Below are 20,191 nucleotides of genomic sequence, written 5' to 3'. Positions count from 1 at the left end.
GAGCGAAGTCTTCTAACAATACGCTCACGCGTGGATGTATATGCGTTCTTATTTTCCACTTAATGTTTTATTTATTTGATAATTGATAGTGGCAGCTATGAATGTAATTCTTTCCAGAGGGGCGATAAATGACGATGATAAAGACAGTAATATAATAACTACGTATTAATTGTTAATTTCTGATACCTACATATTATTAAACTGCTTTATTAAGTGATTCTACTTAGCTTCGATCCTCTGTATGTTTGGCTCAAATCTGGCAGCTCAATTTTCGCCCACTTCCACCAGTCCAATTGTCTTGAAATTTTTTATAAAAAAAAGAAGTAAAAATGAAAAGAAAAAAAGTAAAAAAAAATGGAGAAATATAAAAAAATCCACAAACACTAAAAACTAGAAAATAAAAAATATATAAAAAAATATGCTAAACGATTTTACTAAAAGTGCACTAAAAACTAAAAAATAATTATTTTCTTGTACTGCAATTGCGATAGTGTTTTCTCACTTTAAATAAAATCGCGATGCTCAATTGATGCGTATTCTGTTATGAAACTCCCCGCGCCACGATTTTATTTAAACTGAGAAAACACCATCGAAATTTTATTACAGGAAAATATTTATTTTTTATTTTTTTAGTGCAGTTGTAATAAAATCGTTTAATATAATTTCTTTTTATATTAATTTTATCAGCATCCAGTACGATTTTATCATCGTTTCTTACCCGATTACATACTGCGCCACCTTTTATTACCTCTGCAAAAATAACGACACCCCTGTCCACGCTGTTTTCTATAAACACCCGCGTTTTCTTTCGATTTAACGTAATAGTTACAGCCGCGATATCGTTGCGACATTACCGTGCTGAAACAATGCATTTATCGAGCATCCTCGTGTCTCGCTGAATCGCTTTTTGTCCTATCGTAATTAAACGTATACACGCGCGCGCTTTCACCCGTTGTTTAGAACTAATAACGGAAGTCTGTACGTAAGTTCTTACACGCGTACTTCCTCCGGCACTCTTCCTCGTCGCGCGGATAGGGGCCGTCCTTAAATTGCGCAAGGGTAATTTTGGCGAATTCTTACCCCCTCCCCCGGTATAAGAATTCGTGAGATTTTGTATTCCAACCCCTTCCTTGCGTAATATATTTTTACATTTATTTTTACATTTACTCTGGACTACTATTAATTGAAAATTAGGTTAAAAAATATTACGTAAGACGCTTCTTGGCGAATTCTTACCCCCTCCCCCAGTATAAGAATTCGTGAGATTTTGTATTCCAACCCCTTCCTTGCGTAATATATTTTTACATTTATTTTTACATTTACTCTGGACTACTATTTATTGAAAATTAGGTTAAAAAATATTACGTAAGACGCTTTTTGGCGAATTCTTACCCCCTCCCCCAGTATAAGAATTCGTAAGATTTTGTATTCCAACCCCTTCCTTGCGTAATATATTTTTACATTTATTATTACATTTACTCTGGACTACTATTTATTGAAAATTAGTTAAAAAATATTACGTAAGACGCTTTTTGGCGAATTCTCACCCCCTCCCCCAGTATAAGAATTCGTGAGATTTTGTATTCCAACCCCTTCCTTGCGTAATATATTTTTACATTTATTTTTACATTTACTCTGGACTACTATTTATTGAAAATTAGGTTAAAAAATATTACGTAAGACGCTACGTGACTCCCTCCCTCCCTTGTAAGAAAACTTAAGAATTTCGCGATCCCCTCCCTCCCCAAAAAGCCTTACGTAGTTTAAGGATGACCCTCGATTTGGACAGCAAACAAGAATTGCGCTGTAATCAGGAGGAAATCCCCTACACATTCACAAAGTTTCAGAATTTTTTGAATTTCCGGATTCGGGATGTTCCCTTGGCAGCGAGAGGCGCTACTGGGTAAAATTTACCACAGAGGCGCTAGTTGCGAAAATATGAAGACTGTTTGAGTTTTTGTCACAATATTTTTAAAGAACTTTAATAAAGGTTTTAAGATATTTCACTTATTCATAATTATTATGACTGAAATTTTGTTCACCATATTTTTTCTACTACGATGCTCATCGGTGAAAACTGTGTAGTTTTTTTTGTGCATCGCCCCTAAAGAAGGGCAAAAAATTTGCCTTCCAAACGAGAATACCCTCTTAAATAATTCAAGAATTTCTATTAATTATTCGCCTATAGTTACTTCCATTTTCGCCCTGTAAGTTTTACTTGAATCGAAGTGACAAGGGTAGAAGCAGCTATGGAAATATATTCCCTTGCCACGTCTACATACGTCATTTACATAAATTCTCGTCCGTTGCGTAATAAGAAGCTAATGCTCCAAGTACAATGGCGACCCGTCGTAATCCTTCAAACTTGATGACACTGTGATGGCACATTACGCAGAGATTATGTAGATGCACGCTTGTTCCCAAGGTTCGGTAGCCTGGGACTGATGCAAAAATTGTTTACGAAACCACAATCTGCTCGCTGCTCTCCTTTATGTGCCTCTTTCGCAACCGCGCCCACATTTCTCCCTCGTTAGACGATCCTGGTGCCTAAAAGAAGAAGCGATTAGGTTTGATGCAAGAGACGAGGAGATATTCAAGGCAAACCATGAGGCAACTTACGTTTAACGTTGAATTGTATACAAGTACCACGTAGAAGAGTGGTTTCATACTGTGTAGCATCGCAACTGGAGATTAAAAAAAGAAAAGAAAAATAAGACCAACTTGTAACTGAGAATTAAATCACATTACTAACTCGATTATTCGAATTAATTGTGCTAGAGACGGCGGAGTAATTGATTTATAAGAAGTCTTTCATAATTCTTATTCCACACCACCTGAACTTGCTCGGCTTTATGGGAGACCTCCAGACGCAATGTTTTGATTATCTGCACAGGGGCTCCAATAGATAAAGAAATAATAAATAATACAATGCACTAATAAATAATCGGTCATTACCTTACCGATGGTCGGCAACACAACGACCGATTATTTATTAGGTGTGTTACAGACCGTCGGTAAGGTAATGACCGATTATTTATTAGTGTAGCCCACCGACTGTCAGTATTTATTACCGGCATCCGAGAAGTTCTCCTCCGTCGATAATTTAAACCGCTGCCGCTCTTCTTGCATCGACGAAGTATAAGATTGACATATCGCTTAGGAGTTCATGTAGTCCCGAAGTGTCCCGGGGAGTGTCCAATCAGGTCTGTCATATACTTCGTCGACGGTAGGACGTGTCCTGTACGTTAGAGGATCCTTTTTGGTAGTCAAGAGGAAAAGAATTCGTCAAGATGCTTCGCGGTTACGACACCATCAGATTTCTTACGGATAAGCAAATGGTGATTTTAGATATCGGAAGCGCATATACAAAGTACGACTGCATTTACAATATTATTATTTCCTTGGCAAGTATATTGTATGCGATTTGTTTATAGATTCGGCTACGCCGGCGAAGCTGCACCAAGGAGCATAATAAGGACAGAGGTCAAGTGCTCGGAAACCAAAGAGATCCGGAGGATTTACGATTACAAGGATACGGAAGATTTGTATCAGTTACTCGTTGACTTCTTGCAAGCTCTATTCTTCAAGTAGCGATCATAGTTCAACTTGTAGTATAATTTCTACTTCGAGCTACATACTGATTCTCCGCTCTTTCTGGCAGACACGTCGTCATAAGCCCGAAGGATGCCAGAATTGTTGTTTTGGAGTCGGCGCTTGCTCCACTGCAATTCAAAGATACCCTGGCTAAAGTAATGTTCCAGCACTTCGAAATCGGCTCTCTGATGTTACTGCCTACTCATCTGGCAACCATCAGCACCTTGGGTACCAATACAGCTTTAGTTCTGGACGTCGGATATAAAGAGGCTACTTTGATCCCAATTTTTGAGACTGTGCCGATTTTAAAGGCCTGGCAGGCTCTTCCATTGGGAAGTCAGATCGTACACGAGTGAGTTTTAAATCTCATGGTACAAATAGGGTTATCCACTTAAGGATAATGCGCTTTGTTGGGCCGAAAAATAGGTAATTGTGATTTTTTGGTACAAAAACGATAACCCTTACAGTACTTTTCATCATCGCCAGGGCCAACCGATTATTTTTTTTTTCACTGTCGCACAAAAATTCAGAACAATAGTTCAAGATACAATAAAACAGCCTGCCAAACCTCAGATTAATTTGTCGAACCGTTTTCGTACAAAAAATTCACAAAGAATTACCTATTTTTCGGCCCAACAAGGCGCAATCCCCCCCTAACTCACACGCATGAGAACACTTGAATGGTCAAATCGCTGTTCTAAACAAGAAATAGGATTTAGGATATATCAACGCTTTGCTCAGAGTTTTTGCGTCGTTTTCCCTTGGGCCTGAGGTCAAATGTCGTGGTGATTGTCTGAAGAAGGCCACACAAGGCATCTGTCCTCGTATGCGCGGGTTCTGAATTAAGTGGATGACCATGTAGTCGGCAACGGATGATATTCCAACATTAAAACATGTGTATTTATTCGATAGGTATCTGATGAAGGCTTTGAAAGAGGCATCTCCTAACATAGATATAACAGAGAAGCTTGTCGAAGATATGAAAGTGAGGACATGCTTTGTTACCACGCTGGAACGGTCCAGTAAATTAGGCACAACAGAAGCTCCTGCTCCCCCTCCCTCGGTTAAATATCCTGGAATCAAAAATATCAACATACCCGGTGAAGTTAGGGAGAAAGCGTTCGAAGCATTGTGGGAACGAGATAACGATAATCTTAGTATACCCACGATGATCCTAGATGCCATTCTTCAAGTATGATTCGAACACGAGTCTTGTTATTCCAATGTTTCTTTTCGATACTTTAATTGCAATCCCTGTTACAGTGCCCGATAGACACCAGGCGACTACTGGCTGAAAATATCCTGTTAATTGGCGGTACAACCATGGCCAAAGGTTTTATAGGACGTTTGAAATCTGAGCTGCTAGCTCTGGTTAAAAGTAGCCTCTATAGCGATAAACTAAAGATCGATACATTCAAGTTCCACACTGCGCCTAGCAAGCCGAATTACACTGCCTGGCTAGGAGGTGCCATTTTCGGAACCATAGACTTACCGTCAAGATGCGTGACGAAAGAGAATTACTTGAAATCTAACAGAGTCCCCGACTGGGCTAGTTTAATAGATAATCAAAGAGATGAACTAGTGGCTTGCGATGTGTGAAACGTCATCTAATTCAACAGAGTAATGTAATATTTTTCTAAGAGAACGTAACATGTATGGATCGCTCTATTTACAGTGGCGTACAAAAGTATTCGGCCGCTCTTTAAAATCGCATAACTTTTTTAAAATTAATCCAAACGACTTGAGTTTTTTTTTTAGAAGATAAAAGGATTAGTTTGCTAAGTGACGTGATTCGTCGTTTTGAAAAGAAAATGCACTTGGTCGGAATAGCAAAAAAATAGAAGAAGGTCGTTTTTTAAACTTTTTTTTATGAACCTGCAACGAAAATTCAAAAAACCCGTTTGAATCACGTCACTTAGCAAACTAATCCTTCTATCTTCACAGAAAAAAACACAAGTTGTTTGGATTAATTTTAAAAAAGTTATGCGATTTTAAAGGGCGGCCGAATACTTTTGCACGCCACTGTATATGTACATATGGAAAAGCATAATCTTATTTATTTTGTATTTCTTCCTTTTGTATCTCATACGCTTAGAAGTCTAATTTTAGTGAATGTAAGATATATTAAGGCTTAAGATAAGTGAAATACACAGTGTGGCGAGAATTCCAAATAGTTTTTACCCGTAGAAATTGTATTACAGAATTATGGAATTTATATTACAGACTTCCGCTCGCCGGATCGGTATTACAGAGTCGTCAGAAGTGTAAGTTTCTCGTTCAGTTGGAGCTGTGTCTTTATTAATTGCGAGAGCGCAACGACCATCAGTAGATCCTTCACATTACTGTTGAACATCTCGTCGAATTGATCGCTGGACATTTTGGGAACAGAATGCACCATGTCCAGAAGTGCACGGCCGACCTGAAACGACGTTAATCGTACAGTAACATTCGCATCGTAGAGAAGATTCTTATAAGCTAAGGCTGAGTACATACTTGATTGTCTGGAGGCTGCTTCGAATTCAATACATCGTCGACGTACGCCAGCACTTGCTCCAACATCGAGGAGAGCTTGACGCTGGCCTGCGCTATCTGCGCGAGGTCCATCATTGGTTCTATACCGCCGCCTGTTTTCAAGCTACCCAGCTGCGAGTGTGGCGGTAACTGAGTCTTGGAACATAGCTGTAGTCCAACGACCTCTGGCTCGTAACATGTAATCTACGCGGATGCACTGATTATTAGTACCTTACATTCCTTATCAATATGATAAAGCATCCACCAAGTAACATACTTGTACTTTAACAGGAGTGAACATGGAACCTTGTTTCCCGTTCGGCACTCCCAGTGGAACGCACACGTAAGCTTTAATCGCCATCCTAGTGGTGTTCGCTAACGTAGTGTCGACGGTCAAGTGAACAGGATTATTGCACTCGCGTACATAGTATTCGTGTATGACCGAGGAATGAGTGGTAACCTGTAACGTTCGTTTGAATCGGAGTCTCGTTAACGCTCCAACTTCATCGTGTACACGACGCAACGTAAACTACCTCAGTCCCAGTCGCCCACCATCCAACTATGTTCTCCTGTGCGTTCACCCTGTGGTTCAAGTCGTACAGATCAATGCCGTACGTCAAGTCAGCTTCCACCTGGCTCTCGGACTCTTTATGTGGCACGCAGAAACAGTTCGTAACTTCCACGATCCCCTTCTCCACGGTTCCTGTGAATATCAGTTCATTAGGTAAATCTTGTGCAAAGCCCAGCCGCTGTCAAAGCACCTAAGGTAGTAAGTTTCCAATTGAATTGCTGTCGCATAGTTTTCTAAGCACAAACGCAAGCTTGCAAGTTACCCAACAACGTCCCGATGACGCGATGGGAATCGGCTTTGCGACGCTCGAAGGCATCGACGACTTGGAAGAGAACGACAGGATGGACCTTCACGGTTAAGTTCAGCGCCATGTTCGCGGATAATTGCCTCGACGGAAAGGAGTCACGCTGCCCACGTTACTTTTCCTCCTCGGAACAAATTAACCTAAATAGATCGGGAACTAAGTGTATTATCCTTGCTGGCGAGCTCGGCGAGCTTTTCGAACACACTGACGTGCACAGTGCTGGATTAACCAATAGGCTGTTGCGAGTTGCGATTCTCGCTCTAGCGGCGTTTAGAGCAAGCTCTTGGAGCGCGAAGTTCGAACTTTAAAGAGTTAAGGATGAAGTTTATTACATTTGATATTTGTCTTCGCCTCCTTCCTTATCGCTCGAAAACAATGTATTAATTTAAAAAAAAAGAGGAACGAACGTACAAAGAAGCCTGTTTTTTCGGCTCGCAATTCATCACCGACGTTGTAAAAACACGGACGTGTTATAATAAAGCCCAACCTTTGATCAATCTTTAAATATCTTTGTTCGTTTCTTAATAGTTCTGGTTAATATTCAATAATTAAATTTAATTAATTATTGTTCAGTTCAATAATCTTTATTTCGTTCAAAGTTATTCGTTACATATTGTTTTGTTCAATCAACTTCGCACAATGCGCGAGCAGAACCCTTTTGAAATTCCCTCAAACAGTCAGAATTCGTAACCTTTTTCGCCTCATAACTTTTCAACAATAACATTTCTAAACTCCAAATTGGAATCATTAAACTCTATACACCAAGTACTTTCCATAAATATAAATTCGACCCCAAAAAAAGGTTTCCTAGAGAAAAAGTCCATATCAGAATGGTTTTTTAAAGAATGCACGCTTGAAACGGAAAGGCGCGTTTTCACGAGAACCGAGCAGTTCATGCATAGATTAATTAATGTCGTGTAGAGTAACATCCCGCTTATCGCGGGGGATACGTTTCAATAATGATCCTCCAGAGAGTGATCGGCATAACCGCAGCCATTTGGGGCAAAACCGGAATAAACATAACCTAAACATTTATCTATCTCTTTCTGTCAGTATTTCTGTCTCTTTCTATCAGTATTTCTGTCTCTTTCTTTTTTACAGTTTCTTTCTCTGTCTACTTCCGCTTTTGCCCTAAATCGCGTCAACCAATCAGCGACAATACACGTTATTCCGATCACTGCCTAGATAATCACTACGTTTAAATAAGTTCCAGCGCTAAACGAAACAGCGTTAGACGAGGTCAACTTAACACGTAAAAAATGGGTATAAGTGAAACAGAACAGGGAATAAGAAAATTTATCAATTTTTTTAGACTGCATGGGAGTATCAAAGCAAAAAAATCGTGCGCAATTTCGGGGAACTCCAGTACTACCGCGTTACACTGAAACAGCGGTAAGCGGGGTCGTCTTACTGTATAAATGTTACTCCAAAAAAGGATGAGTTATAAATTTTTGTCTACAGATGACGGTAAAGCATTATTGGTTGTATACATTTCTATCTTTATAAGTAAAACTAATGTTATACTATATATATATTTTATTAAATACCGCATTTATTTTATGCAAATATATAAGTACAACAATTCATCACAAATATTTAAACTGTAAAAATCGGACACATGATTTATGAATAAATTATTCATCTTTAGGAAATCCAACGATTCCAGACCTAACCCAGATCCTTTATGTACAGTATTCTACGATCCTATCGAGTAAATCGTTTTTCTTACCAGTTGTTTTTAAACCCAAGGTTTTTAACATTTCTTTCAACTGTAATACGGTACAACTTGCCAGCTGTTGAAAAGAAACGTAAGTGAATTTATGGATTTTGTTTAGCTATTTCAACTAATATTTGTTTATTAATATACCTTTCCCTGTGCTACAATTTTTCTAATTTTTTCGTCATCGTCAAAGGCCACGGATTCTATGGTTGCTTCTGTAACTTTCTTAACTCTCTTTTTTAGTGGCGCATCATTTGTACACTCCACTTCTTCATTAAATATTTCATCATACTTCTTTAATAAATCTTCTACTCTGTTACGCATTTGATCGGTCAATAGTACTTGGAACAATATTTATCATCACATTATGGATGTATTTCACACAAATTTTTATAGTTCATTATTTTCAAATTGCACTTACTAGTAGGATCGGGTGGAAGCTCACCCTGCTCCAAATCTAAAGCCAAGGTTTCTACAGTTTGAAGTTGAACTTGAAGTTTAGGATTTGAGAACAGTTCTGGATCATACTGAACTTGTATTTTCTGAATTATCTTCTCTAGTAATTCAATTCCATTTGGATCACTCGGAGGTTTATTCTCATTATCGTCGTATATGTGTTCTGGATAATATATACTCAGATTTCGAATATTTTCTGCAAAACGATGTACATTAGGATATTGCAGTAATTAAAAATTGAACTGAAGATTAAATATTAAATTTAGCTTAACAATAGCTGCATTGTCAGTAACAGAGTTGGGCGTTATTCGGATGAAGTGCCAAACACATTTTTTTTTAATAAATTCTACTTCGAATGAAAGTTACGAATAAAATGAAGCTATTCGAGAATACCAAATAAAAATTTATTCGAATAATAAATCGACGAGTAAAAGATGAACGCTAAACATGCAATCTGCTAATATATTAACTAAAAATCTATTGAAATTATCATCCTGGTTGTCGAGTACAAATTGTTGTTGCATTCTGATAACCGAAAATAACGTTTTGTGTCGGGTACCCTTATTTGTAACAACCAGACATAAACAGTTTTTCATCAATCTCGAGAAGCGTCCCCCTCATCGGCAGGCCGCTTATTCTTCACATTTATTCCTCGCTGAGTTCTCTCGAATAACGAATAAATTCTTCGAATAAATCTGGCTCGAATAACGCTATAGATTTATTCGTTATTCACGAATACATCTTGGGGATTTATTCGTTATTCGAAATAAAATTTGCCAAACTCTGGCCGGTAATAATATTTAAATGTAAAAGAAGACTTTCTATGCAATCGTGTTGCGATATTTAAAGAACGCACCTTTGAATGACATTTTATATAAATAAAAGCCTCCGTGTTTTGGATTTGGTATCATAGTATACAAATTTGGTGCAGAACGTTTTCTTAACGTTACTGCGCATACTATCATTAAATTTCTTGAGTCACATTTATTAAGTAATCCACCGAACACTAATTTGTTATCTGAAAGAAACAGTTGTCACAAACATTCCAGCATAATTTTATACACCATTTTCCTACAGATATCTGTGACTTATTAAAGTTGCAATTAACGTTACCTGTACGATTACTTTTACTGGGTATAATAAAGTAGGGTGCTCCAAAATGGTACAGAGGCTGATAAAAAATAGGTTTTATGCAAATTAAATCAATGCCCGGCATTCGTGTTGTTCCCAAAGATCTCACTTCTGCTGGTTGAAAACATATTTTCCTACCACCAAATTCTAGGTATTTTTTAATTTCAGTTTGTAAAACGGGTGTTGGAAAGTGATCGTTTTCTTCATCCTCTCCATTGTTCTAAAATATAGAATGAGAAATATCGAACATAACTAACAAGGAACATATATAGGGGATTTCCTCCTGATTACAACGAAATTTTTGTTTGCTACCCAAATTCACTCTAGGGGGTTGAAATTGATCCCTTAAATTCCAGCTATTGTCCGATTTTCTGTTATAACTCGCGAACTGTAAGAACTGTAAGTTACCAAATGATAGTCAAAACTATTTTTAATTCACCAAAAACGAACAATTCAGACACCGAAAAATCACGATTTTACGTTGACTCCCCCCCCCCCCCCGTGTAAGAAAGCGTAAGAAATTCGCGACCCCCCCCATAAAGTCTTACGTAATTTAAGGATGATCCCTAGAGTGAATTTGAGCAGCAAACAAAAATTGCGTTGTAATCAGGAGGAAATCTCCTACATATTCACAAAGTTTCAGATTTTTTTGAATTTCCCGGTTCGGGATCTTCTCTTGTAAGATACATACAAAGAAGAGAGTATATGCGAAGTATTATATAAATTAGGAAAATTCATACCCTGTTATTATCATCATCAGCCAGCTCCAAGTATGTATACGAAGTCAAAGGAGCATTGGTTTCTTTGCTTATGTATTCCTTCTTTAAATATTGTGTTTTACTGTAAACGAAATTATTTCTTAAACTTGTTCTAATATTAACAGAAGTCTAAATCAGATAACAGAGAAAGAAAGAGAATCCTTTGCAGAATTTAAATAATTACTGTTTCATACACAGACAAATTGCGAATGGACACGTCTATAATTATGTTCCCTCCGAGTCTCCAAGGGAGTTTTGCCATATTTCTGGATGGTAATTTTATTTGTTTTACAGAATCTTGTAGAGACGTTCTTTGATAATCGATGGTATCAATTTTCTCCGATAACATCTCCAAGTCCTGGTAAAATAAATCATGCTGCCAACTTTCTCCTAGTCCAATGACGCATAATTGTAATTCTATATCGCCGTAGCTGGCCACTTGTATTCGTATTTTATGCTTTTCATTATGCGTTAATGGAGGGTCATCCCTACACGTAAAGAGAATCACTCTTCGCATCGGCATAGTTATTTCAATGGCAGAAAATGCTCGAGCCGCGTGCCACAGCACGTCGTGCAGTGGATAAGCCGTAGAAGAGGCAATGCCTCTGTAGTATTTCCACTTTGATCCTGTATCTGTGCACAAGACATAACAAGAGGTATTGAAACAATCAAGAAACCTTAATATTAATATGCTAAAAGCAATATTCTACTATAGTATTTATTAAATTTTCACTTCAAAATTTCGGAGCATTTCTTATCTAACATGCTTAAAGATGGCTGCCCTCTGCATTTACTTAACATAGAATTCTTAGTTCTGTAAAAACATTCCCTTTAAAATTACTTTTCCTTCTCATTATTTGCAATAATAAGGACGGCATTAGTAAATTACCTATTTTAATTATTTCTTTCAAATTATCCACAGAAATAAGGCTTATCTTTTGAAGAGTCAATACATGTTTTGTTTCTGAATCTGTGTCCCATTTATCGGTACCGAACAGCGTTAAACCCATCCAGTCGGTTCTATTCCACCCCAATTTCTGCTTAAGAATCTCTTTGTAGTGCTAAGGCGAAAATAAACGTAGTTTTATTTTATTTGTTGAAAGCAGCGAAATCGAATAAGTTAAACTATAAGTACCCTTATGCATTGTAAGAAATATGGAACTCCCTCCTTTGGGTCATTTTCAAACATCGGAGGTGTTGCGTCAATCACAAAAAGTATTCCATCTCGTATACCATAAAGCTCTTTTGGATCGTCTTCGAAATCATCGTCACTGTCAAATTCCTCGTCAAACGATGCCATTTTCTAATTTAACCAGCGTTTTATTCCTGGGTTCAGCGATGCTCCGCTTTACTCAATATTTGTACATCGATAATCATTCGGCTTGTTAGAATCGTGAAAGTTAACCTTCTATATATGCTTTGTTATCTTTTCACTTCATTCGCTTTATTGCTTTCTTGAATGTATATTTTTATTTTCTTCTCGATTTATGATACATGTTCTTTGAACGAACGACGCGAATACGTTACGTATTGTATCATTTTCGTGAACATCAGAGAGGCTACTTCACATATTTTTATTAGAAAAGTGTTCTTCTTTTAAACCCTGAATCCCGCCAAACTGACAGGTGTAACCCGTGTTGCCACCTTAGTAGATGTCCTCTACGGATTTTTTCGTAGATTCAAGGCTGCCGTCTCATTTTTGTTATGGTCCGAATCGATCGAAGCGTCCCCAGTAAACAAACGGACCCTATAAAACTATTACGGTCGATAAAAAGAAGGTGTACAGAGGTGACATCTCCAGGTAAGTATTTTTTGCAAGTATTTCTGACCGCAGGTATGTATGTTTACCACAGACGAGGTATGTGTGTTTACACATATGTTTTGTGTGTCAGTCAGTCATTATTTGAAATACTGGGTATTGTTTGAAATATTATTATTCGAAATACTATTTTCTAATATTTCAATGAAATACTCATTTCACAATAGTATTTGTATGAGTTAGTATTAAAATATATAGTTAAAATACTATTTCTTTATATAGCTACTATTTCAAAGAAAAGATAATTTGTGAAATCCTGTATCACTCGAAGAAATAAAGATATTTATTTCTATTTATCTAATTCAACAATCTATTTTCCCCAGCCCTGCTAATTTCCGATCAGTCCATGAAATAAATCGTTCTCTTAAGTTTATGTCAACAAATAATTGTTTGAAATAACTTTTAAACTAAAAATTGACAATTCGAAAATATGTGTGCAAAAATTAGCTGCTTACCTCATTAAAAATTAGTTCCCAATTACCTTATTATTCCACAGCCTATAAATAATTAAATTATACTTATTTTCAACTTTTTAAAATTTTTCCTTAAAATGATCAAAAACCGCCCACAAACCGCGGGAATATTTGAAAGTGGGGATGGGTTGGTCGTTTCTAAAATCTAGCCTGCGCTTAGAACTTGCGAGAATTGGCTATCGTTCGTAGCCATCTAGCGATGAACCTGTGAGATGTTTCTACTTTGACACCGACCTATACCGTTTGACGCAAACGGGAATTGTAAACGGATTTTCCTTATCGTTTAACGCGCTTACACGATCCGCGCTTTTTTACTGCGAAGCTTTACGTTCTTCCGTGCAAAGATGCATGCCAGTGTCGAGATGCAGACCACGAATTGATACGTTCTTTTCTCATCGTGGTGATGGAGAAACAGAAGACAATAGTTTACGAGATTCTTTATTATGACAGTGTCATAAGGTAAAAATAGTTTTATTGCATATTTCTTCATATTCGCGTGCTTCCATTTGCTTTACTAATTACGGTAATTCAAAGCAACTACGCACTATTTTACTATCAAGTAAAATCCACTTCCTTCGTTCCTGTACTATACATGCTCTTAAAGAAGTCCACCCATAGAAGTTACTTCAGATAATCTATGGACTGGTGCAGTTCACAATTGTAGCTTTATGTCACTTCTGTTACCTTCTACTTAAATCTGCTCAAAGTTCTGTTAACCTTCCCTTGTATACAGCAGCCATAGTACGTGACTCGTCTTTAGTGGACAGTAATCTACTCGAAACTGAATAATCTTGTCTACTTTTTTCTAAACAGGTCTTAGCAGAAGGATGACAATTAAGCGATTGTTTCCTTGTACATAATGAGGGATAAGTTCATTGGACATGGATATAATAAACATTGAGGACGTGGAAGCTGACGTTCGTCCATCTAAAAACTCCACACTGATACAATGCAACTGCATAAACTCAAATTCTATATGCTACGTCGTCGTAACGATCGCCACCCTGGCTCTTCTGGGAGCGATCGTCTTCATCTGCAGAGACTACATAAAAATTCTGCTATATTGGATCGAGCATCAGAACTTATGGATCGTCACTGTAATATTTATCGCTCTGTTCACAGTGGTATCGTTCCCTATTGTAATCGGCTATCTATTCCTCATTATCGCTAGCGGCTACCTCTTTGGTATATTAAGAGGCATCATGATGGTAGTATTGTCTGCCAATCTAGGAATAGCCATAGCACACGTCACCCTTAGCGCGTTATCATCAAAATTACCCATAGGAGCACTTTTGCAAAACGACACCGCGCGAGCGATACTCAGAGTCATTTCTGGGCCACAAGCTTTCAAAGTCGTCCTGTTCGCGAGATTAACTCCTATCCCTTTCGGTCTGCAAAACACTATTTTTGCGGTATGTTCAGTTTTAAACTTGATTCGTACATCGGGAAGTACAGTAAGAACAATAATATGTACAAATGTTTAGGTGAGCAACATGGGTGGCATTCAGTATCACGTAGCTAGCGCATTGGGCTTACTGCCTGCTCAAATCATTAATATTTATTTGGGTAGTAGCTTGCGATCGATGCAAGATGTTCTCGAGGACAGATCAACGGCAGCAACTGGCTACGTCGTCTTCTGTTTCCAGGTAAGTTTCTGCTCGTACTGATCTTCCGCTTTTAATTTTATTCCAGCATAAGAAATTTACCATTGCTCTGTTTACAGATTTTAATAGGGATATCGTTAATGGTGTACGTCGTACAGAAGGCACGAAGAGAACTTCAGCTGGCATTATTGGAAGCTGATCTCGCCTCGATGGCAGAGTCGTCTCATTATCTACTTGACACGTTACCGGACTCTAAAATAGTTTTAACGACCCTAATTGCCTAGGACTCGTACGAAAGTTTTACTTCTTCAATGGGTACCTGCATGTTTCATACCTAGTAATGTTATTCAAGCTGTTCGTGGCTAAAGAAACAAGGTTTGGTATGCACTTACTACCGATCGATCGTATGCATATAATTTGCCTGTTAAAATATTCTTTAGTTCGATATATTTATTCAAATTGAAGACTTCTTCGACCAGAAATTACGAACGGGTACTTTATCAGTTTAGCTTCTACGACAATAGTTCTGGTTTAGTACTTTTTCAAATGATTCTCCGAAGCTATATAATTTAGTATAAAAATTACTAGACAATTGCACAGCCATTTCCTCCACGTATAATATTACTGTAAAAGAACTGAATATTTTGTGATACAAACAATAATTAGTGAATAACTGTTTAATTAAATATAACGTAATGAAGATCTGTAGGCAATAATTGAAGCAAATAGGGTTTCACGTTTATATACATTTTTCTGGGAACAATAGTTTATATGTTTTGTGCCAAATGTCGTTTCCAAATATTAAAAGCCTCCAGAAGTTGTTATGTCTTCGTTCAATCAAAACAATTTTACTGCATTTATATTTATTAATATGTATATTCGTTGTTATCAACTACTTAGCTTTATATTTTTTTCTTGCATTTTTCTTTGTATAACATATTTACGAATAAGTCTTCCAGAAAGTTAAATAACTGAATTTCGAAAGCTCTCAGAATTGTATTAATATTCTCCTCGAGGTAATACAATCGATAATTTGCTCTCGTAATCTCAAGGAAACAATCTCTATGCAATGTGAAATTGAGACTTCTCAGTTTGAAAGAAGTGTCGAATTTAATTATTGCTTCGCTTTACGCATATGTGATCGTAGATAACATTTTAGCTCGCGTGCTTAAGATATAGCATGTTAATAGTATTTATGTTCGTGAAACGTGCACAATCGTTGATTGTATCTGCGTGAAGGTGGAAATCTCGATACGCATTTGATCGGGAAGGCTGAAACTATAATGGTCGAGATTGTAAAGAAATTTCTTCGTATAGTGACAAAATAGCGTCGCTAGGATGGTAATCTTCACCGTTATTGTATTATACTCTTGAAGTTTAATTTCTCGCACTAAGCCCTCGAGAAGTTTGAGAAATCCAAGTCTACAAAATACAAGATAATCTTTCCCCGAATTAAGCAAACGAGTGTCATGGAGACACAGGAACAGAAATGTGTTTGCATTGTGAATGATTAGTTCTTGTACAGAATACTGTAGTCACGCGATCTGCATGCTAAATATAAGCGTAATAGTGGCAAACGGGACAACTGCATTGTACAAAATGTAATATAAATTATGTAAATCGTAATTGACTGTACCAAATAAAAGGGTCGCATCCACTTACACTCACGCCTGGCTAGCAATATTTCTCCCGGTGACTCTCTAATGCAGTTTTAATAACCGCAAACGTGAAATCTGCATCCTGTTTCGTCACGCATAGAGGTGGCTTTACCCTTAGCACCTATGCACATCAGCTGTTATAAATATCCAAACAATGAACCGTTATAAATATTTATAAACAGCGGTTGGCTTACATTTGCATGCAATCCCCCTTTGCCAAGGAGGACGCCCATGTTCTTAATATTTTCGAATATCTCGAGCATGCGTTCGCTTTCCAAAGGCCCCTGTACCTTCGAATTTGTAATTAATTCGACTCCGATCATCAGTCCCTTCCCTCTAACGTCGCCCACGACGTCAGGAAAATCTGATAGCAAAGTACTTAAGCGATTGATCAGGTGAGTACCAACTACGCGTGCGTTCTCTTGAAGCTTTTCGTCCTCTATAATCTAAAAGAATAAGTATTTCTGTATTAACCCCGTACCCCCGTATATCCAATCTTAAAGTAGGAAGAACGAAATAATTCAATAGCTCAGTGGCGCACTCAGGTTCTTTTTTTTACGAGCAGCTCCTTTTGTAGGCCTTCCCATATTTTTTAAAAATAAATGTAGTTATTCAACTTAAATAACTGTAAAAAGTAAAAAATTAAAAAAAAATGAAAGCCGACTTAAGAAAAATAAAAAATATACTGAAAAGTGAAAAGTACTTTCCTTATTTAATCTACGACTCTCAATTTTTTTAAATCGGCGCCAGATTTACACAGTGCGAATGATGAGGCGCCGACATAAAAAAAATTGTAATAGATTAAATGAGGAAAGTACTTATTTTTCACTTTTCAGTACATTTTTATTTTTTTGAAGTCGGCCTTAATTTAAAAAAAAAAAAATTTCTCTGTATAAAGCCTCTTCTTTGGGGAGTGCCAGGGCCCCTTGGCCCCTGTCTGGGTGCGCCACAGCAATACCTTAATAATACTACACTTCCCCGTAAATATGCAATGTCGGAGAAATATACTTGCTTGGAGAACCGTTATCCCCACAGCGCATGCGAGCGGATTGCCTCCAAAGGTGTTGAAATGTAAAGCAGTGTTCAAGCTGGTAGCAATTTCGGTGGTGGTAACAACTGCACCAAGAGGAAATCCATTTCCTATACCCTTCGCCATGGTCACTATATCAGGCACCACCTCGTGGCTCTCGAAACCCCAATAATGTTCTCCGGTTCTGCCGAAGCCTGTCTGTACTTCGTCTGCTATGCACAGCCCGCCCTTCTCATGGACATAGTCGTACACGTTCTTGAGGAAGTGTTTGGGGTACTGCACCGCTCCTCCCACCCCCTGTCAATTACGCAATGCTCCTTAAAGGAAGCCTGTGGCACGAATTCGCAAAGTGTATACCTGTATACTTTCGGCAACGAACGCGGCTACGCTCTGCGTGCAGGGCAGGCTGAAACTAAATACTTCCTTGAAGTCACGAAGGTACCTCTCTGACGCTATGCATTCTCCCTCGTCGCAGCTGCAATCTCTTCTGGAGACTTGTACAGGGGAATCTCTGCATTTCGAACCGCCCCACGCGCCGCCATATACGTCCGGGTGTGCTGCCTAAAACGACCGACCGTTAGCTATGGAATCATTAATAATACTCTAGTACAAGCAGAGGAGTGGTAATTATATCTCTATTGCAACAACGGAGGATCTGGTGGAAGGAGAATCATTACGTGCACGTATCCAGGCGGCCGTGCAACGAATGGGTACGTCCAGGTGCCCATCGCGGTGGACGCCGAAGTCCCGTAAGTTGCTCCATGATAGCAGTTCTTCAAAGATATTATATTGTGGCTACGCGTGTGAAGCCTGGCCATCAGGAACGCCAATTCATTCGCCTCCGACCCGCTATTGGTCAAGTAGACTACCTTCAGCTTCCCGGAGAACTTGCTGAGCAACTTGCTCGCGTACTCGTGTAGCCGGGGTTGCATATAGATAGATGACACGTGGTTTAACTTCGATGCCTGTTCGGTTAGAGCAGCCACTATTTTTCTGGGCAACAGAGATAATTGCATTTCCATATGCTTCAGTTTGATTTGAAAAGCGATCGTCTGTAACGATCTGCTGCCAGTTAAGGGGGAATCCTATTCTTTGGGCTAAAAACATAACAAAATTTGGGATTTTTTTTTAAGAATCCAGCGATTCGATTCATTTGAAATTTGGGCTATGTTTTGATGCATCTTTGAAAAAACTGTAGATTTTTTTTTACTAATTTTTAACCATAAATATAGTAGTTATGCATGATCGACCATCACGTCGCGCAAAATTCGTCGTCCGTTAGTGTGCATGATATTTATCTACCAGGTACTCCAAAACAGAAAAATGAACCGGGTTTTATTTTATACATATGTAGCTTGAAATTGATGAACCAGCAAAAAAACAAAAAAAATTATTGAGCGGTGTGGAGAGTTTTCAAACTGAAAGGTCTGAGCCTTTAATTTTTGCGATTCAATTTTGCGCCAACAATCTCGAGAGTTTTGCGCGGCGTAATGCATAATTCCTATATTTATTATTAAAAATAAATAAAAAAAAACTACAACATCTTGAAGGATGCATAAAAATATGGTCCACATTCCAGATGAATAGAAATGCTAGTCTCTTAAAAAAATCATCCTAAATTTTGCTATGTTTTTAGTCTGTAAAATAGGATCCCCCCTTACTAAGCTTGCTCTCTAATGCACTCACGGATGAGAATGACCGACGGAGACAGTAGCAACACCTCCGAACATGTCCAGATATCGCGTCCCACGATGGTCCCACAGCCACTGGCCCCGACCTTCGTGTATTATCAATGGCTCTTTGTAAAATGGTTTCAATGAAGGAGAGACAATCGATCCGTATGCTCCTACCACGTCTTCGTAATTCGCGCCCTGAAACAGAGGGAAACTTTGAATTCAAACAATTAGACTTCAGCGGAAGCCACGAGATTACGTAAGTAGAGAAAGCTCAGCCGGTAAGTAGGTATAGATTTCTTTGCAATCTCTCTGTAAATGAATGAAAGATCTTACTGTGTAAGTAGAAGGTACGTGCTTGCAGTCAGGCATTTTCAGAAGGGCCACTGCATCGATCGCAAGAGATCTCCGTTGAATAGTTACCCCTAGAATCGTATATACTTTTATTAATTAAAAGCTGAATTTCAATTAATCTCCGATGAATGACTATAAACGACTGTGCTTTGATTTAATAAACAGATACATACATTTTGACTTCACAACGTGGAACGTATTCGCGCCCATTCTCGCCAAGCTATTTACCGACATGCTTCCAGAAACGCTAGCTTTCAATTACCAAATTCCAAATACGGATTAACATACAACTCCGTAATCCATTTTATTAGAAATTCTTGATACTCAGAGCCCTGTTTACGCGACGCTCGCTCCGAAGAAAGCTTCAATTGTTCTCAGCACGATTACTCACTGGAGGTACAACGCGATTTTGTAACACGGATTTAAAAGGTAAGCGTATTCGTGTTTAAACGCACGTCCGTCGAATTGAAATTACGTAAAGGAAGTCAAGGGACTTCTTGGCGAATATTGATACGCATTATCGTTTCGCATCGAA

The 20,191-nt window shown here is 38.2% G+C and overlaps 5 protein-coding genes across 5 annotated transcripts; 2 read left to right on the top strand and 3 right to left on the bottom strand.

Moving 5' to 3' along the window:
- Positions 1-3,163: 3,163 nt before the first annotated feature.
- Positions 3,164-5,758, top strand: Arp10 (Actin-related protein 10). Its single transcript, XM_076813908.1, has 6 exons — positions 3,164-3,370; positions 3,435-3,587; positions 3,662-3,946; positions 4,507-4,786; positions 4,858-5,257; positions 5,613-5,758. Exons 1-5 carry the CDS (start codon positions 3,291-3,293, stop codon positions 5,191-5,193), a joined length of 1,134 nt encoding a protein of 377 aa, XP_076670023.1. The 5' UTR covers positions 3,164-3,290; the 3' UTR covers positions 5,194-5,257; positions 5,613-5,758.
- Eif3f1 (eukaryotic translation initiation factor 3 subunit f1) lies at positions 5,750-7,160 on the bottom strand. Its single transcript, XM_076813909.1, has 5 exons — positions 6,939-7,160; positions 6,639-6,808; positions 6,383-6,565; positions 6,088-6,309; positions 5,750-6,013 (listed from the first exon to the last, which is right to left on the bottom strand). The coding sequence occupies exons 1-5, from the start codon at positions 7,045-7,047 to the stop codon at positions 5,840-5,842; spliced, it is 858 nt and encodes a 285-aa protein (XP_076670024.1). The 5' UTR covers positions 7,048-7,160; the 3' UTR covers positions 5,750-5,839.
- Positions 7,161-8,399: 1,239 nt separating this feature from the next.
- LOC143369866 (X-ray repair cross-complementing protein 6) lies at positions 8,400-12,658 on the bottom strand. The gene is made up of 9 exons (XM_076814282.1): positions 12,181-12,658; positions 11,935-12,106; positions 11,240-11,678; positions 11,028-11,127; positions 10,270-10,507; positions 10,013-10,174; positions 9,122-9,352; positions 8,848-9,041; positions 8,400-8,773 (listed from the first exon to the last, which is right to left on the bottom strand). Exons 1-9 carry the CDS (start codon positions 12,343-12,345, stop codon positions 8,663-8,665), a joined length of 1,812 nt encoding a protein of 603 aa, XP_076670397.1. The 5' UTR covers positions 12,346-12,658; the 3' UTR covers positions 8,400-8,662.
- Positions 12,659-13,544: 886 nt separating this feature from the next.
- LOC143369524 (transmembrane protein 64) lies at positions 13,545-16,608 on the top strand. The gene is made up of 4 exons (XM_076813563.1): positions 13,545-13,796; positions 14,151-14,749; positions 14,822-14,983; positions 15,061-16,608. Exons 2-4 carry the CDS (start codon positions 14,219-14,221, stop codon positions 15,223-15,225), a joined length of 858 nt encoding a protein of 285 aa, XP_076669678.1. The 5' UTR covers positions 13,545-13,796; positions 14,151-14,218; the 3' UTR covers positions 15,226-16,608.
- LOC143369521 (alanine--glyoxylate aminotransferase 2, mitochondrial) lies at positions 16,578-20,121 on the bottom strand. The gene is made up of 8 exons (XM_076813560.1): positions 19,830-20,121; positions 19,639-19,727; positions 19,316-19,500; positions 18,307-18,622; positions 17,987-18,190; positions 17,612-17,926; positions 16,794-17,045; positions 16,578-16,720 (listed from the first exon to the last, which is right to left on the bottom strand). The coding sequence occupies exons 1-8, from the start codon at positions 19,888-19,890 to the stop codon at positions 16,616-16,618; spliced, it is 1,527 nt and encodes a 508-aa protein (XP_076669675.1). The 5' UTR covers positions 19,891-20,121; the 3' UTR covers positions 16,578-16,615.
- Positions 20,122-20,191: the final 70 nt, after the last annotated feature.

The sequence above is a fragment of the Andrena cerasifolii genome, chromosome 6, assembly GCF_050908995.1.
Source record: "Andrena cerasifolii isolate SP2316 chromosome 6, iyAndCera1_principal, whole genome shotgun sequence".
In the NCBI taxonomy this organism is placed as follows: Eukaryota; Metazoa; Arthropoda; class Insecta; order Hymenoptera; family Andrenidae; genus Andrena; species Andrena cerasifolii.
The sequence above is the reverse complement of the archived record's forward strand: the minus strand, read 5'-3'. Positions and strand labels throughout refer to the sequence as shown.

What these genes read in the sequence shown, in the direction of transcription:
- LOC143369521 (XM_076813560.1), bottom strand. Translation starts at nt 19,890, where the DNA reads ATGTCGGTAAATAGCTTGGCGAGAATGGGCGCGAATACGTTCCACGTT. An exon ending in GGCCGCCTGGATACGTGCAC is followed by an intron (nt 18,191 to 18,306) that starts GTAATGATTCTC and finishes CGGTCGTTTTAG; the next exon opens with GCAGCACACCCGGACGTATA. An exon ending in AAGGGGGATTGCATGCAAAT is followed by an intron (nt 16,721 to 16,793) that starts GTAAGCCAACCG and finishes TGATGTGCATAG; the next exon opens with GTGCTAAGGGTAAAGCCACC.
- Arp10 (XM_076813908.1), top strand. Translation starts at nt 3,291, where the DNA reads ATGCTTCGCGGTTACGACACCATCAGATTTCTTACGGATAAGCAAATG. An exon ending in TTGCAAGCTCTATTCTTCAA is followed by an intron (nt 3,588 to 3,661) that starts GTAGCGATCATA and finishes TCTTTCTGGCAG; the next exon opens with ACACGTCGTCATAAGCCCGA. An exon ending in TCCTAGATGCCATTCTTCAA is followed by an intron (nt 4,787 to 4,857) that starts GTATGATTCGAA and finishes TCCCTGTTACAG; the next exon opens with TGCCCGATAGACACCAGGCG.
- LOC143369524 (XM_076813563.1), top strand. Translation starts at nt 14,219, where the DNA reads ATGGATATAATAAACATTGAGGACGTGGAAGCTGACGTTCGTCCATCT. An exon ending in TGCAAAACACTATTTTTGCG is followed by an intron (nt 14,750 to 14,821) that starts GTATGTTCAGTT and finishes ACAAATGTTTAG; the next exon opens with GTGAGCAACATGGGTGGCAT. An exon ending in ACGTCGTCTTCTGTTTCCAG is followed by an intron (nt 14,984 to 15,060) that starts GTAAGTTTCTGC and finishes CTCTGTTTACAG; the next exon opens with ATTTTAATAGGGATATCGTT.
- LOC143369866 (XM_076814282.1), bottom strand. Translation starts at nt 12,345, where the DNA reads ATGGCATCGTTTGACGAGGAATTTGACAGTGACGATGATTTCGAAGAC. An exon ending in CAGTAAAAGTAATCGTACAG is followed by an intron (nt 10,175 to 10,269) that starts GTAACGTTAATT and finishes TGTTTCTTTCAG; the next exon opens with ATAACAAATTAGTGTTCGGT. An exon ending in ATATAAAATGTCATTCAAAG is followed by an intron (nt 9,353 to 10,012) that starts GTGCGTTCTTTA and finishes ATCGTTTTGCAG; the next exon opens with AAAATATTCGAAATCTGAGT.
- Eif3f1 (XM_076813909.1), bottom strand. Translation starts at nt 7,047, where the DNA reads ATGGCGCTGAACTTAACCGTGAAGGTCCATCCTGTCGTTCTCTTCCAA. An exon ending in CGTCATCGGGACGTTGTTGG is followed by an intron (nt 6,809 to 6,938) that starts GTAACTTGCAAG and finishes TGATATTCACAG; the next exon opens with GAACCGTGGAGAAGGGGATC. An exon ending in TCACTCCTGTTAAAGTACAA is followed by an intron (nt 6,310 to 6,382) that starts GTATGTTACTTG and finishes GCATCCGCGTAG; the next exon opens with ATTACATGTTACGAGCCAGA.